Source organism: Protopterus annectens, chromosome 6.part0 (assembly GCF_019279795.1).
Source record: "Protopterus annectens isolate FY-2018-M chromosome 6.part0, PAN1.0, whole genome shotgun sequence".
Lineage (NCBI taxonomy): Eukaryota > Metazoa > Chordata > Ceratodontiformes > Protopteridae > Protopterus > Protopterus annectens.
This window is the reverse complement of record NC_056737.1, coordinates 1,357,658,857-1,357,677,514: the sequence shown is the minus strand read 5'-3', so window position 1 is coordinate 1,357,677,514 and position 18,658 is coordinate 1,357,658,857. Positions and strand designations below refer to the sequence as shown.

Here is an 18,658-nt window from a genome sequence, read left to right as displayed (position 1 = left end):
TTAAGGGGTGAGGGTGGGGTGAAGTTTGCACTGAACCTGTCAATATATTGGCAATATCATTTGGTTCAGTGAATTTTGAACCATTATGCAGTAGCTCAGAGCAGATCTGAGAGTTGCTATTTAGGTTTTTGACATAGCTAAAAATGCTTTGTGGTTGTCTTTGGTGTCTGTTGCAATTTTTCTTTCAAAGTTTGCCTTAGAGGTTTTTATGAGGGTTCTTAGCTTTTTGCTAAGGTTGGTCAGGGAGCTCCTCCATTCCTGGGTTTTTACTCTTTTCTTATAATAATTTCTTCCTTCTATTATAGAGCTTATTGATGGCTGGGGTCCACCAGACTGGTTTCCTCTTTTTGGAGGAGTGGGTCTTGGTCTTGTTTGGTATAGCATGGTCCATGCACTCATGTAGGTGCTTGTAGAGTGCTTTTATGTAGGATATAGCAGATTCAATCATATTGACATTCTGCGTGGGAGTAACAAAGTTTGCCACCTCTGTCTTGAGTAGTATAAATTTCACTTTGGAGAAGTTTTTCACCGTGGTTTCCTTTGGGGGGTGGTATGTGGATATCTAGGGTGATGAGTTTATAGTCTGATCTGACCAATGAGGAATTTACCACATGATAAATAGACTATTGATCTTGTAAATTTTACTGTCATACCCAGTGATAGATATTATACTGAAAATTTGTTAAAAGGAAGAACTGATGAAAAAGATTTACAATATTTAACAGTAAAGAATCCAATAACACCACATATTTTTGAAATTCCTAAGACCAACAAAATCATTACTAATCCACCATTTAAACCTATAGTTGCTGCCAGGGGTTCCAAGACAGAACCTCTGGCAGCATGGGTGGATAGAAAAGCAGGACCTGTAGCAAACGAAGCTAAGCACATCATTAGAGATTCCCGGCATTGTCTACAAAGATTGGGTAAATACAGGAATGTCAATAGTCACACTTACAGTTTTTGACTACTGATGTTGTAAAATTGTTTACAGTCATCCCCCATGACAGAGGTATAGACATGTTCAGAGAAAGTTTGATAAGTATAGGCAAGTTGGACTTGAAAAAGATAGAATTACTAGTGGATTTTATGGAAATTATTCTTAATTTTTTATTGTTTGAAGGTGAATTATTTCACCAAGTGGCAGCAGTTGCCATGGGAGCCAAATATACTCCCACGTATGCTAAATTGCTCTTGCTGGATTGTGAAACAAAATATGTTCTCAATTCTGAGTTTCGGGATATAATTCTTTTATACAATACATTTTTGAATGATATCCTGATCCTTTGGAAAGGGGATGAGAATGAAGCAAATGAGTTAGTCTAGTATTGAAATGGAACAACAGATTTTTTGAGGTTCACTAGTAAATGGAAACTGGGTGAAATTAATTACTTGGATATACATTTGACTAAGGTAGGAGGAATATTGGAAAGTTCAGTGTATAGAAAACCTACCTTTTCCAATACTCTCCATTACAAAAGTAACCACCCCCAACACCAGAGGCGAAGTGTCATCAAGGGGCAGATGGTAAGGATTTCAAGACTGACCAGTGCAGAAGAAACATTTAAAAATGAAATGTTTAAGTTGATATGTTTATTTTTGGATACAGGGTACCCCTTGAAGTTATTAATTAACATCAGAAGAGAGGTTATGCACAAAAGAACATTGTCCTTTGAACCCATTTTAAACTTGGAACAGGATTTAGACGTTAACAAGGAGCAGGACAAAACAAACGTTATGGTCATTCATTACAAAGAATATGCCCCTAAAATGGTGGAAATCATTAATAAGTGTTGGGAATTATGTTTTGAAACGGACATGTTGACTAGATTAGGACCTAAGCTTCAGATAGTGTTCAGTGAGGGGAAGAACATTAAGAGTATTCTGGAAAGGGAGGTACAAGGACAAAAAGGTATCTACAGGTCATCTATGTCTAAATAAGAGGCTTGTAGAATTTGCAAGTATATTAACAATGGTCCTTATGTCACTACAGCCAGTTTTGATTTTTCTTTGCAATGTCCAGGTAAATGCAATTGCAACTCATCTATGGTGGTATATGTGGCTACTTGATTTGCTGTCCTAGGTTCTATGTGGGGAAACAACCTGAAAACTTAAGGATAGAATAGGTGAACATCTGAGGGCAATAAAAAAATAAGGACGTTCACAATGCTTTGTATATGCATACCATCAAATCAATTTTAAAACATTTATATTTTTTATTATTGATAGGTTTTTGGTAAATAAGAGGTGGAAATGGCAAAATTGTATTGGAAGCAAAGGAGTCTAGATGGCAGTTACATTTAAATGCCATGGTGGCTCCTGGATTGAATGATTTTATTGCCATCAAACCCTTTTTGAAATTAAAGCATGATCACATTTTTGGAATAGAAGTTAATATATGGTTTCAACAATATATTCTAGCTAGAGCAGTAATTTAGGAAAATAAGGAGTTTTGAATTGTATTCTTAAGTGTATTTTTCTAATGTTTTGTAACATACAAACTACTTACAAAATTCATAAATATTTTTAAAAGAGCATCATTTTAAATGTATTTTTGCCTTTAATGGTTTGGTTGCCTTAATTGGCTTTGTTAATTTGATTTGCTGATGTTAAACCAGGGGCAGTATTTATATGATTTCATGAAGTTTTTGGAACATCTCTGAAGAAGCCTAATTGTTCTTTGGCGAAAGTGCTTTGTTGTTCTTTTTGTACATTGTTAAAGAGTCCGTGGCTTTTAACTGGTTTCGGTATTTTGTTGCTTTTTAGTCCATGTATACTCTTGCTTACATAATTGTTTTTGTCTGTTCTCCTATATGGCAGCTGTTCTTGTTGCCATTAGATTTCACTCTTTGGATACAGAACTACTTTTTTTCTTAAGATAGCAACATGTAAATGCGTCAAATGAAGGCCATATGAGCTCAATACTGCACAATAACTCCATACCACATGCATATCTTCTACTCAGTATATAGCAAAGATATTTATGTACCTTCATTCTGATTTCTTCTGCACTCCCCACTTTATAATCAATTAGCACCAGGTATTGGCTTAGACTCTATCATAACCTCATACGTCACACTGCACTAGCACATCCACCCCACACAAATTGCCTTTACAATAGCTTACAGCTTCTCTACATTTCCTGCCTCACTGCTCACCTACAGTACTACTTCTTCAGATCACTTAGCCCTCACCTTCTGTTCTCTTCCTCTTCTGTACCTCATCCTAACCTAATTGTACAGTGTAGGTACTGAAAATGTAAATATGTCGTTTGTGACCGTGATCTTGAGTTTCTGTACTGTTTTTATGTTATGTGACCTCTTGTACACACTTTTCCTTTTTGCATACTGGATTATAAGCAACTGTTTTTCAGATTACATTTTTCTTGCCTTCTTACTTGACCAGAATAAATATTGTCCACCTGGATGTGTTCTACCTGGTTAACAAAAGAAAATAAAAGCCAAATAATAGTAACATAAGATAAAAACTGTTTAAGAAAAAAATTCTTTATAACCACTTCGTATATGTTTTTTCTGATCCCCAAGCCTATGAACCAGCAAGTTACCATGACTGGCCATTCATTCCCCATTATGAGGGTGATATAAATCTGAGGAATGGCCATCACACAGGCAGCCATGATTGATGATTCTATTATGGGACTAACTCCACCACTAGTGGATGATGTGGGCACCTAGGTCACTGCTGGGGTATGCTATGCCCCTCTAGCTGATGTGTGCATGCAGTTAAACATGCCCCTAGAAGACTTCTATCACTGTTGTGTGATCACCAAGCCCATGTTCCCTTTTACTACAACTGTTCTGTAAGACTCTTCTTTCTCTGAAGCTAGATTGTTAACCTGGACCAGAATCTCTACCTTACCAGCATGAGTGAGCTGGTGTAAACTGCTTACTCCTACCTAACCCTGACTAAATCTTGCAGCATCTGATGGACCAAATAAGCTCTGGTCTTGTATCTCAGAATGTTACAGTTCCAGGGCCTTTTAGATCCATTGTTCTTATTTTATGTCTAGCGGATTGTATGGACTGCGATGTACATTTTTTTTGAAAAATGAAATTCCATTTTTCGATGAAATCGAAACTATATCTGTTTTTATAGATTTTTCTTTCAGCTATTACTGTGATTCCATTGTAATTTAATAAATCTAAATATATGTAACTATAAAAATAATTGTATGATGAGCAATTAACAAAATCATCATTATCAAATCAAATCAGCAACCGCTGTCACTCACTTATCATTGAACACCAACCCATCAAGTAGACATGATCATGTAACAGTCAAAAAAGGCAAAAATATGCTTTGCATCCTATATCATACCTGATCATGACCTTCCTATCACAGTGTTACCTGATCATGCCATCTAACATGGCTGAAGAAGGGGGTGTTCAGTCATAGCTCACTGAGCATTTGTCTGCCATCTAACATGGCTGAAGGGGGTGTTCAGTCATAGCTCACTGAGCATTTGTCTGCCATTGAAGTTGCTGTTGGAGTAGTACCCATGTTACATGTGTGTGTGTGTGTGTGTGTGTGTGTGTGTGTGCAAAAATAAAAATAGATTGTAAGTACATAATTCCCAGGAAAAGATGAATGGAACTTGTAAATAAATACAAGTATGGTGAATCAGCTGTCTGCCCAGTAATAACAAATTCAGTGAAAATCTTTCCAAATTTAGGATTTTCAAGTATTTTTCTAAAAAAACCCTGAAATTTACTGCTCCTGATTATGCGATATTATTAGAAAAAAGAGCAATTATTTTACTTTCTTTGCAAGGACTAAGCTCATTTCATCAGCGTTGGTATTAATTGTAGATTATGTTATATGGCGATGAAGTTTATACAAATAATTGCTAAAACTTAAAAGATAAGAAAAAGAAAAGCCATCAATGTTGTTCTACTAGGGTTTCATACAATCAGTAAGATCACCTGCAAGAATCAAAGTTGTTGAGAATAAAAAACAAACAGGAACATAATACTGTATTTTGAGGGTTTAGGGGTGGTACTCTCAGCACTACATTTTCACTCCATAAAGATTACAGACAAACTATTGAAATAAGGTGCAGTTTACAAGGATGTTCTCCAGCTGTGTGGCACAACCTACAGGAGGTTTCTGATTAAGCCTGAGCAACTGCCCCTTTTAGATGTCTTCCAGCATAATACAATTTTTCTGTGCTCATGGGACCCCAACAAAAATAACACTTAGTAAGGCAAGTAGCCTATCTAATCAACTAGATTACAAAACAGAGTCTTATCGGCAAGGAAAATATGAATGGATGGTTCTAAATGCAAAAGTCACCTTCATCTAAAACAAATCCTCCGCTGAAAAAGCTAAGCTCTGGCACTGCGACCCTTAGTTTGCAACATTTACCAGGAAGCAGCACACTGGTCTTACCATATTAAGTTTATACAAAAGCAAAGGCTGTAGTAAGTAAATTAATTCATTCCTCTAAACAACTCTTAAACCTTTAGTCTTTGTTTTAACAGTTCTGTTACATCTTGTTCCATTTAAATGTTAAAATCATATAACCATAAACATCATGTAATGCACATATACAAGGTCCATATGAGCAAAAGTATGATTAAAACACTGTGAAAGTGTTTACAACTGACAAATCAATTAAAAATAAAAAAGTGCACTAAACAAAAAAGAATGATTATCTGTCTATAAAGTATATAAAATATATATGCAACTCAAAAATATGTACAAACACTACAAATGCCAGTACCATAAGAATCCTAAAATATTAAAAAAAAATTAGTAACAACTCAGATGCCAAAAAGTAAATAAGTGTTTGTCAGTGACATTCATAATATGAAACAGACTACCATTTTACATATAATGCACAGTAGCAGCATTTTATACCCTCAAGTACTAGTGAAGCTTGAAATCAGTATAATGAATGTACTGAATATGACTGAGTGAAGTAAAAGAACAGTCTTTTTACTGTAGTGACCACTGCTGCAATAAATAGCTAATATTAACTACATTCAGACTCCTGGGTAATGATCCCCTGAAGACAGAGTTCGCAATTTAATTGTCTGGCTTTCCGAAAGGTTATCAAGGTCTCTTCCTTACAATCTAAATTGATCTGTTATACAACAAACAACTCAAATCTTTTAAAATTAGCATATATAAGACCACACATGTGGTTTCAGACCGAATAGCGCAGTCATTCATAAATGTGCTATGAGAGTTTGCAGGCAGTATTGCCAGTGTAAAATAAAAATCACAGAAGACATATTTAGATGCATAAAACATGCCAAAAGAATTTTACAAATTAAATGTTCACTAATTCAAGCTGCCCTTGTCATATGTCAAAACAAGTCTACTGCTGGCAAAACAGATTAGTTGCAATAGGAACAAATATCACAACGGTACATTTAAGTAAGCTTTAGTGCACTGTTTTACCTGTTGGTAAATATTGGCAGCACTTGTTTTGTTGATATTCTTTCTGCAATTTTCCTCCATTTTTTTGCAGCAGCTGAGGGGGACTGTCATGTGGTTCAGCCCAGTAGTGTTACTAAACCAGTCTGTGTAATTTGTTGCCCCACAGCACTTAAACTGAAATGGAATATATATTTTTTTATTATTATAGTGAAGAAATAGTAGTTCTCCAAATCAAAATATTTGCATTAAAGAAAGCAATATGCAAAAGGTTCACATAACATTTTGTTTAAACAAATGTTTTTAGTACTTACTTAATCTAAATGGATTTCAATTCAGATTCTAGGTGCTTGAACCCAATCAATGTACTAGTGAATTAAAGCACATAATAAAAACAAACACAAACACGAAATTACAACTACAACAGGAAAAACAGAATAAATGGCAAACTAATAAAATTACAATGACCTGAAGGTATCAGGGCTGCTTGTACATCAGAGGAAAAGAACTATTCAAAGTGAAAGCTTGTCAAATGCCAGGCCAGATAAATAGGTATCAAGAGACTCAGAACTGGCCAGATAGTGTAGACATAGACCCTGGTAAGCAAATGTATAAACCCCAGAGGATTTAGGGCATACTGATAGACTCACAAACAGCCTCTGGGTGGTGGAACACAGGGAAGCAGCTCTGGAAATCCTGCAGATGGGGATTCAAGCCATACAGAACATGCTAGACTAAGCAAGACCAATAGCAGAACTCGAAAGACAATATGCTCACTGACTGGAAGTCACTACAGTTCAATCAAGATGGTAGGAAATTTCCATTTGATCCATTACAGGAGAAAATTCTGAAATAGGATTCTTCTTATTAGAAGTTTAATGAATGTAGAAGAAACAAAGACACTGGAATTCAATAATATGTAAAAACAAATACATCAATGAAACACATTTGGATACAATAAAATTAGATTGTATACTATACTAATCAGAGGTGATTAAAGAATTTTCAGGTTTATGGGTCACCAATGTAGCAAACCAGATTGGTAAATGAGTTTTCTTATGAAGAGCAAAACTAGGAATCACAAAATCAAGTTCCTTAATCTTAGAGTGTAAGATTTGAGTGTAATATTTAAAATACAATAGGTTGTAGGATTGTGGGCTATACAGAATGTATCCATGGAGAATACCAGTTAGCTCACTGGGTAAAGCTTGAGCAGTCTAATAAAAGCACAAATAGGTAAATGTTTACTGCTAGTATGTCTTAGACTACATTTTTATGGGTTTATGTTTTGTTTAATGTACCTTTTGTAAATAATCACACTTTTGAAAAATAGATCTTTTAAGAAGTTAACATTAATAAATGGGCATTTTGCATGTTCTATTCTTTTGTGTCTCGTTTTTTGTAAACTAAGTGAATGAACATGTAAAACATTTACATGTCTGAAAGTATAGTTAAAGTTTACATTTTTGGTGAAACTATTACTAAATAACATTTGCTGTATTTTTAAGGTTTATGTAGAGAAGTAATTAAGATTTATAGCGCCTGCAACACACAGACAATCCTGGAGGAGTTAAAGTAAGTTAATACTGTGCAAGTAAAAAACAGTACTGAACTAACACGGCTGGGCAAAAAACCTCTATTTATTTAACAAAGTAAAAAGCAATAAATGTGAGCACTTTTGCAATAACACTATCACTTCTTCAGACTAATAAACAAGTAAAAAGACAGGAGTTTAAAAAGAAAGCAAAACCAATCAGCTGGCATATGCAAATCTCATGAATTAACTAAAAGGTGCACATACAAGCAAATGCAGCAGTTGTTATAAATACAAAAAAACAACACAAATAAAATCTAAGTTTAAAGACAACATTAATGTTTAAGTGGGCATGCTTTCAAGAATGGTTTAAGACTGGAAACACCATTTAAGCCAAGCAGTTTCTCTGTATTCAAGAGCAAGATCCAATTCTGTTTAGCACTTTATTTTATTAGATGCATCACCCCCTCCAATACTAACGTCCAAAACCTGGAGTACAAAGAACTAAAAAGTGTGTTCTGAACCATGCAAACCAATGCGTTGTGCTAAGGCATTTGTGTCTTTCTGGTTCCTGATGTCCCTATAATGTTCGAGAATCCTGTCCTTCAGTGGTCTGCTAGTTTTGCCTATATATAAGGCATGACAGACCTGGCAGCTTGCAAAATAAACAATATTTGGAGTTCTGCAGTCAGCATAAAAATCAAGTTTGAGTTTAAAATTAGCATGAGGATGTATTATATAGGTTGAGAATGTTCGTATGTATTTATAGGCTGAGCATGATCTACAAAAAAAAGTCCCATGCCTGGTAGACTGAGGCCATTTAGTATGAGGTTGTGATTTATAGCACAAATATTTATTCAAGGACTTATAATTTTTAAATGCAAAATGTGGTGTACTGTCTATAGTCCCTTTCAATTCATCTATAGTGTGTAGACTATTCCAGTTCTGTTTAATGACCTCACAATATTTATTAATGTCATTAGAGTAAGATAGAGAGACTCTGAAAGTATCTCTCACAGCTAAAGTTGCTTGTAGAGCATCAGGTGGGGTATGGTTGCCAAAATAGGCTTCCCATGCAGCATTAATTTGAGAGTCAATCTCTGCCTCTTTGTAGCTTCTTTCTAAAAAGTCACATTTAAGAGAGTCAAGTGCTGAACCCAACTGAATGTTATTGTGCAAGGTCCAGGAAAAATACAGTCCTAGTTTATTCCTTTCTTAATTGGCTCATGACTGCATATAATTCTTACTTTGGCATGTACCTCACTAAGTACCTAAAACAACTTGAGAAACCCAACATTTTCTCACCAAATGATTTCAGGTCTGAGTACCCTTACCTACCCTAATAGACTAAAAGTCATATTCCTCTACTCTGTGCCATATAGGCTGCTAAAGGATAATTTTGTTTAAACTTCCATGCTATAAATGACTCCACAATCTTTGAACTCCTTCACTTAAACAGAAATCGGTAGTAAATCAAACATCTATGCAGTAGTGCCCTAAAGATATAAACCTCTACTGCCACATATCAGCTGTTTGACAGGTACCTAACCAAACACATCCCCCATTTCTGAATTAGGCTATTCTTACCCAGAGTACTTCCCTGTCATCCTCTAAAACCAGTCTAGATGACTGCAGGCATGATCACAAATTCTCACTTGGCATATAGGGAGATAATATACTTAAATACGTGACACTACTAATTTTACATCCATACTGGGATAAATGAATGTCCTTCAATATTCTCATTGGCCGTAAACTTGGTAGGAGCATATGGCAATTATATAGTTTAAGTTTTCTGATGAATAGGGTTTAGATGGTTTATGTAAGTTGACAAAATATAATGGTGATCTCTCAAAATCATAAAAAAACAGTCCCAGATGTTTCACCACTACAGACATGTTTAACAGACCATAAGAAATTTCATACAAATCAGTGACAAAAATCCATACAAGTCACTGTAGGATCATTCTGATGCCTTAAGCTTACATGTCTTCAAAGGAATTAAAATGCCAGACTCGACTTCTTAAAAACCTGATTTGGAATACCTTTCACCTTAAAAAAGTGGGTCGTTTTTGTTTACAATAATCCATATTTTCCAGCTCATCTTGAAAGATATGCTACAATGTTTCTAAGCTAGTGTCCCTAATAAAATTGTCTGATCCTTCACAACTCACCTTATGGGAATGAAGTTAAAAATGTTTCCAAATGGTGGCATGTACTGTGCAAAAATAGCATTCCTAGTTGTTTATTTACAATATATCCAGGAAGTCTCTTTTTTTTTTTTTTACTACATACTGTTAACTGGACATTCAAAACAATACACATCTCCCTTTGGTATGCAGCTGTAAACTTTATACCATATCGTTTTTTCCATGAATCCTCAAGAAAACCACAATATATTCCATATCCTCAGTGTAACATATATAAAAGTTATGCTGGAAATAAGAAGAATGCATATATATTATCTTTCAAATATTTAGCATTGGTGGTAGCAAGCTCTGCCTTCATTGCCATTTCCTTTGTCTGCAGAAAAAAATTATTAAAAAGGAAAAGCATAAAACAATCACTCAAATAGTATCAGTAAATCACTCAAATAGTATCCGTAAATCACTCAAATAGTATCCGTAAATCACTCAAATAGTATCCGTAAATCACTCAAATAGTATCAGCATTATCATCATGAAATGGCACCATCTTCACCATCCATGGGTTCTAGAACTGCCTGGTAACTGATGTCATGTATCGTAGAACCACAGAATGTGTAATGTCAGGTTCATGTCCTGAAAGCAAGTGGCAGATGTTTTTTAACAGCTGACCAGCCCCCATGTTTTTTTTTTCACATATGCAGAGGTTATAATATTTTATTTGTATTGTTGGCTATATTGGTTTTATATTTATTTATTTGTATGTTTACATTTCTATTAAGTTTTGATACCGGCGTGTAAAATATGTTTATAATTTATGCATTTCTTTAAGTGGCTATTTGCAATTGAGGATTTGTGACAGTCTGTTCAGTTCACTGGTTAGCATTGTCACATGATTACAAGTTAATTGTATTTATTAGGGTGTTTTTTTTTTTTTTTGTAATATTTGTTTCTGAAGTAGTTCTGGTTCATTAAATAGAACAAAAGTGCTAAATGTTTGTGTCTGGTTCCTTCAGTTGTGGCCAGGCTGTAATTTTTAATTTGTTTATAATGTCAGAATCATGAAAAGTAGTTATTATTCTAAAAAAAAAAAGTTACTATTCCAAACAACATTTGAAAGGTTTTGGAGAAGATCACCAGTATGTCTAGCAAAATGCAACTGTTCAACATGTTTCTGCAGTAGCATGTGCACTGAGTTTTCATTACTGGTGCAAACTGAATTTACAGATGATTAATGTCTAGAAGTCAAGACACTCTCTATGCATTTTGATAAATAGAAAAACAGATCATCAAGTTATAGAGGATAAAAAATATTCAGGTCGTTTTGCGCACTAAAATGTAAATTTACTCCCCAGTCCAATGAACTTAAAAATCATCTTGATACCCTCTTATTATGTTGTGTGGTAACTTAATTTGTTTTGTACCATCATTCAGAATCTCATAGCACACATTTCTAAAACTGTTTGCCATGAAAAGAATGCTACTCCTTCGTCAAATACTATAGTTATTAAATTGTTCAAATCATGCAAATAAATGCTCTCAAGTCATAAATTGTGTCGCGACACATGGTAAATAAAACTTAGTTTTTCTGATAGAACTCATTCCATGAAAATGAAACTAGTGTGAGCAAACAATTTCGTCAAAGAAAATGTTATCACTATCCAAAACATTTAACCAATTCAATACTTCCAGTCTCAAATATTCATTTGCATATGCTAGATATGTATTTTCATTACTTGTAGCATTCATTTGAAGCTCACAAAGTGAAATCAGTTAAAGTTATTACTAGGACTGAACACAGTTGTTGTTGTTGTGTCTTTTGGCTTTTCCCAGTTAGGGGTCGCCACAGTGGAACTCCGGTCCGCTAATGATTGGCAGTAGATTTTGACATGCAGAGTTGCCAGCTCTGACGCAAACTTTCAATGAAGGTACGCCCATTCACGAATGTCTCCACACAGAAGACACTCTAGCTGAGAATCAAACAGGACAACATCTTACTGTGAGGAGACAATGCTACCGCAGCACCACCACCGCAGTCTTAGGACTGAACACAGTGCAAGTTGTATTTTCATTTCCAAAACCATTGTTACAATGTTGCAATGTAGTATACTCTCAAATGTAGTTTGCAAAATAAATAAATAAAAATAAATAAATAATTGAAACATTATGCTTAGCTGCCTTTATTAGCGAAAATTAAGTTTAACCCCTGCTTGAGAACACTAAGGTCTGTTGTAGTTAGCACGTTACTTAAGCCAGTACTGCAAGTTACTGCAGTATGACAATCATTACCTGTGAATGAAATACAAAATGTCTGTCATTGTCCATTTTAATACGACTATAATGTTTTCATGAGCAAAATCATTACCTCCTGACTGGAGTCCACAATGTCTAATACTGGCTGTTCTGATATCACCAACACCCTCATGCACATTAGAAAAAAAAAAAAAAAAAAACTCCTGCCATGTTGAGCTAGCCATCTTGCAATACGATCATTGGCTCTAGATGTGACACCTTCACCCCATGTACAAAAATAGGAAAAAAAGAGGTTGTGAATGTACATTAATAATTATCCAATTCACTGGAAGCACATATATTAAAAGAATAAATCAAATTTCTTTCCATTTTTCCCTTTTGGTTATGAAGCTGCCATTGACTTGAGGTCAAGTATTTGTTTTTCAGAAACCCCAGTTTCTTAGCTTACTGTGATGCCTGTGAATGAGTACCTTATATGCAACCCACTTCACTCATCTCTATCTCTGCCTGCAGTCACCACCACCTCATGTTCCACATCTTCAGCTGAGATGTCAAGACACGTGATCCATTGTGATTTCTTAGATTGACAATACCATGAAAATATTCATCGGAAACTACTTCCCCCACTGCTGTGTAACGTGGAGTTGGTTTTTTACATATATATTTATTATACACACAGACACACAGACACACTATAAATATCTAGATATATGAGAGACAGATACCAAGACAAGGGAATGTTGCAGTCTGTATCCCACAACATGAGTACACACACACACACACACACACACACACACACACACACACACACACACACACACACACACACACACAAACACGTACTATATATATCTAGATATACGAGAGACCGATACCAAGACAAGGGAATGTTGCAGTCTGTATCCCACAACATGAGTACTCTGGGTTGGCTTTGCCCGCTGAAAAAATAAAGCTTGTTTTGTTGTTCACTGAAGTGACTTTCAGCAAAATATTTATGCAGTATTTATAGAGATTTTTTGTAGGCATCATCACAAATTCATCAACTGTTACCATCTCTCTATAATAGTCACTTAATATTTATCTGGCTTCTTGTTTTCTCTTCCTTCAGATGTTACCTGGAGACAATTATTCCAGTCTGAAAACCTTTCATATAAGGCTTTTAGATCTCACTGTAGCTTATATGGTTTTCTTTAATTTATTATTGTCTCATGTTTCTCCAAATCAGTGCTGAATTTCTGAAACCTGTCATTTAAATGTTATAAAGACAAGGATTTGTCTAAATGTTCATTGATTGCATTCAGGGCATTTTTGTGTTTACACTGGTCCTATCCAGGATTTTTAACCAACATTGCTCAGTGTCAAACTTTCTCAGTCCATTGTGATTTAAAATCTTCCTCATCTGGTTCAAAGGGCGGGGAAGGCAGTTTATCAATCTGTAGGCATCTGGGGAAAATTTTAAGTTATCATACTTGAGAATAATCTTGTTATACAAAAATAAGCTTGCACTCTCAGTTAATTGCTTTAACCCTTTAAATGACTGCTCATTTTCAATTGGGGACTGCACAGCCATACTGCAAAATAGTTAATCAGTAGGCTACATTTCAACCCTCTTGTCTAGCCTGTTGGTTTACCAGTCTGTAGGAGAAATTGGGAAAACATTGCTTGGGCCTTCCATTTCTCCAGACAGCTAAAGCAACAGTAGACACAAATACTTTTTCAAACTCCTAAATGATACCATTTCTGTAGCTTGTTATGAATGGGACATCCCATAGGTGGTTTTCTACTCTAGTCTTATGGTGATTTTAAATGCATCTTTTTCTTTTTTCTTGCCCAATGGCCGCTGGCCCATTCATTCCTTTCTTTGATGAGAGCCAGGCATCATCAAGGCAGGGTGAGACACCTTTAGTCCATTCATTGACAAAGTGGTGGGTCTAATCAGTTCATTAACTCCCCCACAGAGGCAAGAACCAGGTGTGTAGGAAGATGGCTAGTCTCCTGGACTTAGTGGAATTGTCTTCTCTCTCTGGAGCTCTTATACTACAGAAATAACTAGAGCTCTGACAGTGCTGCTGACCACATGCATAGTACAGCCTTGATATGCAATCTGGTCATCAGACAGCATAATCTCTGCAATGAACTCTGTGCGTTAAACTCTTGTGCTTCCTCTAGTTATCAAACAAGCTGCAAGCCAGAGGCACTTGTCCTATGGAATGGGAGAGTAGCATAGTTTACATATTTTATTTGAAGAGTATCCTTTATATTATATATGGCAACACAGTAGACATATCACTACTTAGGTTGAAATACACTGTGAGAATACTGTTGTTGGTGTGAATGGAAACATATCCCTTTCTGGCCCTTGAACTGTACGGTCTCCAAGACATGTAGGATACTGCTAAGAGATTTGTCTATAAATTAGCATGATGCATGCAGGCACAGTTTTGTGATTCCCACCTATTATGAGAAAAGGCAAACAATAAATACATTATTTTCTTGCTAGCAGCATACTTAAATTAATCATTCTCAATCAAATATGAACAAAAGCTGTTTCTCCTAAAATGTTAAGGTTTTCTCAAGTAAAGGAATTCAATTGGCTCCTATTCTCTTAAAATGTCTCCTAAGTTTAGCACTGATTAAACCCTACAAGGGAGATGTGCATCTTCCTCTTGTAGGTAATGTAAAAGGACACTTGGCAAGTTAAATTAATAGGTTTGTCCTTCCTGGTACTATTCTTAGAAACCTATGACAGTCTGAGGTATGTTGATTTGGAACTATGATTGAATTTATATTTGAAGACCAGCTTATCCCCAGAGAAGATTAAGAGTCCAAATTAAAAGTCCCACCACATTACATTTAATCTGGTATGTCTTTTGTGAAAGCCTATTATAGGTTCACAACCAAATACTAGCTAGCTGCCCTTGCAGACTATTTTAAGCCTAACCAATTTTCCTTTTTATGTTTGAATTAACCTATCGTATTTAAAGATTGGTCTTACCCATCTCATGGCCGAACCTTATATATTACTCATGATGATAACCAGGATCATACATAGATAATCTGAGGGGACCATGGATGGAATCAAGCATTAATGAACTGCCTCTAGCCATTAATAGTACAGGGGGCAATCCCGGGGTAAAATTTCTGTTTCACATCCATAGATCCAAATTGTGCTTGAATAAGGACAGGGGGCAATCCTGGGGTAAAATTTCTGTTTCACATCCATAGATCCAAATTGTGCTTGAATAAGGACAGGGGGCAATCCTGGGGTAAAATTTCTGTTTCACATCCATAGATCCAAATTGTGCTTGAATAAGGACAGGGGGCAATCCTGGGGTAAAATTTCTGTTTCACATCCATAGATCCAAACTGTGCTTGAATAAGGACAGGGGGCAATCCTGGGGTAAAATTTCTGTTTCACACTCATAGATCCAAATTGTGCTTGAATAAGGACAGGGATAAGATTTGTTTAATATAGATGGGGAGTCTGTTCAAGAGCAGCAGTATCCTCTAAGAGATATACACCTGTCCTTTCAAACCATTCTGTTGATGCGGCAGAAAAGGTTTAGATCCCTAGACAGAGCATTTCTGACACCATTTGATTTCCTGATATGCAGTGAATCCATCAGTACTGGGTCACAAGATGCCTTGTATGCCAGACACAGGACACCTCTTAGCAGTCTATATAGTGACAGGCTTGGAGTCTGTCCATGTAGAACATTTTATGTCTTGCATCTTTTTAGTAAGATATGTCAATGGACATTCCAGTTTTGCATGTGTATGGACAGATACTGCTCGTTTCTCACTGAGCATCTCCTTTTATTGCAGCATGGAATATGCACTCGAAATAGGTTGTCATGAAGCTTTATAGACACTTTCTGCTAGGGAAAGGGCATTTGTGTTGCTAACTTTAAAAGGGCTGTGAATGAAATGGTGAATTCATCTAGAAATGTTACTTTAATGTTTTCAGGTTTCCTCTGACATTTCAGTAACAGTAGCAAAAGTTGGGGTTTGCTATAATGGTTAAGGTGTTTACCTTGCAAACATAAGGTACAGGGTTTGATTCTCATCTTGGGAAGAATGGCAAGGCTGAAAAAGGATCTTTTGGGTCCTATGACCTTATTGGTTAATGTGATTTCTCTGCTTTGGGAGCACCTCCTGGTTAAATCTTGGCTCATTTATTCAGAGCTTCCTTGAGCCTGGCTTGGTCACCTGTGACAAGACTTGGGTTGCTTATAAAACCATCTGAACCTATAAAGCTGATATAATTATTTTTTTTGCACTTGCTTTAACTGTCTCAGTGATATTCCCAAACCTCCTCTGATACTGTAAAAGCTGTTCTGAGTTTGCCAAAGTTATCCTGAGTCTGCCAAAATATTTCATAAGTTCTGCAAGGTTTTTGTGTGTTGTGAACATTTCTCAGGGTTAGTGAACTTATTTCCAACATTTCCTGATTTTGCAGGAATTCTGACTTTTATTGTAAAGCATTTGCTACTGCACTTGAGCTCAAAACCAGTTTGTTTTACATTAAGAGGGTTCTTTTGCACTCTGGTGGGAGCAGAGAGCTGAATTCAACCCATCCAAGTTGGGAACTACTGGCCAAAAGCTTATTGTGTTTTTATCTGACTGGCCTGAAGGTTTAACTTTGTAGAATTATTTCATCCTGCTGATACAAAAGAATTGCATTTTTGTGAGATTGTGCTCATTTATTCATAGCTTCCTTGTGCTTGGCTTGAGCACCTGTGACTACAAGACTTGGATTGCTTCTAAAACTATCTGAACCTACAAAGCGGATGTAATTTTTTTTGCACTTGCTCTGTCTCAGTGCTATTTAAGACTTCTGTGCTGCATTTATTAGTTTGTTTCAATTGATCACTGTTTAACAAAGTAACACCCTATGTGAGAGATGCAAATAAACTGTGGAACTGGAGTCAATTCTTTCACATAATAACTAGACATCAAACAGGTTGTCAGCACACACGCTTCACCTCTCATGCAAACCACACCTCTCACACAAAATAAGGTCATGACACAAACCCACATATGCAGAGGTACTCATTAAAAGCCTACCAAAAGAACAGAGACCACACTCACCACTAAACAAAAAGAAACCACTAGACATATCAACATACCCACACCAGTCTCTCAACAAATAAACCCCTAAGGCAAAAAACATCAAATGTCTTGGTCATAGGGGACTCCAAACTGAGACACATAGATGTCCCCCTCATTAGACCGGGCAAGAAGGTGGTCATGGTCAGCTGCCTATCAGGTGCCAGGATCAGACAACTCATGCATGCACTCAAGTCACTCAAGTAATGTTATGACTCCTTCATAGTCCATGTTAAGAGTGAATGACTTGAGATGTACCTCTACCTCTCTGGACTATATGAAGAGAGAGATGATGGAACCTTTTGATTAGGTGTCCCAGACAGATATGTCCCTAGCCTTAAGAAGTATCCTATCCTCACCCAAGATGATGCCACAATATAAACAAAAAATGATAGACTTCAACAATTGGCTTAGCTTCTAGTGTCAGTCCAGGGGAATCCAGTATCTGTCACCCTGGGAGGATATGGCAGACCTCGCTGCTTTGCTAGAGCTGATCTGCACCTGTCCCCCCTAGGCTTTTGAATATTGGCAAAGGCCCTTGCCTCCCCCATAGTGCCTTTTTTAGGCAATGACATAACAAATTTTCCAATAACAAAATCTAAATCAGGACAAGCTCACGGTCATGCTGCGTAATGCTAGGAGTTTAGACATGAAACTGCACTCCCTTGAAGTGCTCCTCACCTTGGAGGATTCTGATGTCTGTGTAGTTACAGAGACATGGTTCAAGGCTGCTGGGAATACCCCCAGCCATGCAAGATTACTATGCCTTCCACATGTTCTGACCTCAAAATGAGCATGAAGGAACCAAAGGTGGAGGCATTTTCATCTTCATTAAAACTAAATACATTTCAAGACTGGTCAAAGAGCATGACTCTCTCAAACTAATCCATATCCAATTAACTATTGGGAAAGTACATTCTGCATCATTGCTAGCTATAGATCCCCCATCATGGACTAAAGATAAGCACATCTCCTACCTTAATTTACTGCAATACCTCACCATACAGCCCGACACCTTAGTGATGGGACATTTCAACTCTCCTTCCATAGACTGGGGGACATACACGAGTAAAAACATGCATACCCAGAGGTTCTTGGACTCTGTTAACAAAATGCTCTGAAACAGATAGTCTGCACCCACATTAAGGGCTCTAATCTTCTGGACATAGTGCTCACCAACTTGGGGGGGTCACTAATTTCCCATGCATGATGCCCT

At 36.4% G+C, this 18,658-nt stretch overlaps 1 protein-coding gene across 1 annotated transcript in view; it reads right to left on the bottom strand.

The window, feature by feature from the left end:
* LOC122803979 (CD63 antigen-like) overlaps positions 1-18,658 on the bottom strand; it is a 407,707-nt gene that overhangs the window by 81,250 nt on the left and 307,799 nt on the right. The window contains exon 5 of the mRNA XM_044073658.1: positions 6,427-6,579. Coding sequence (XP_043929593.1) covers positions 6,427-6,579 — 153 coding nt within the window. The remainder of the gene's footprint in view (positions 1-6,426; positions 6,580-18,658) is intronic.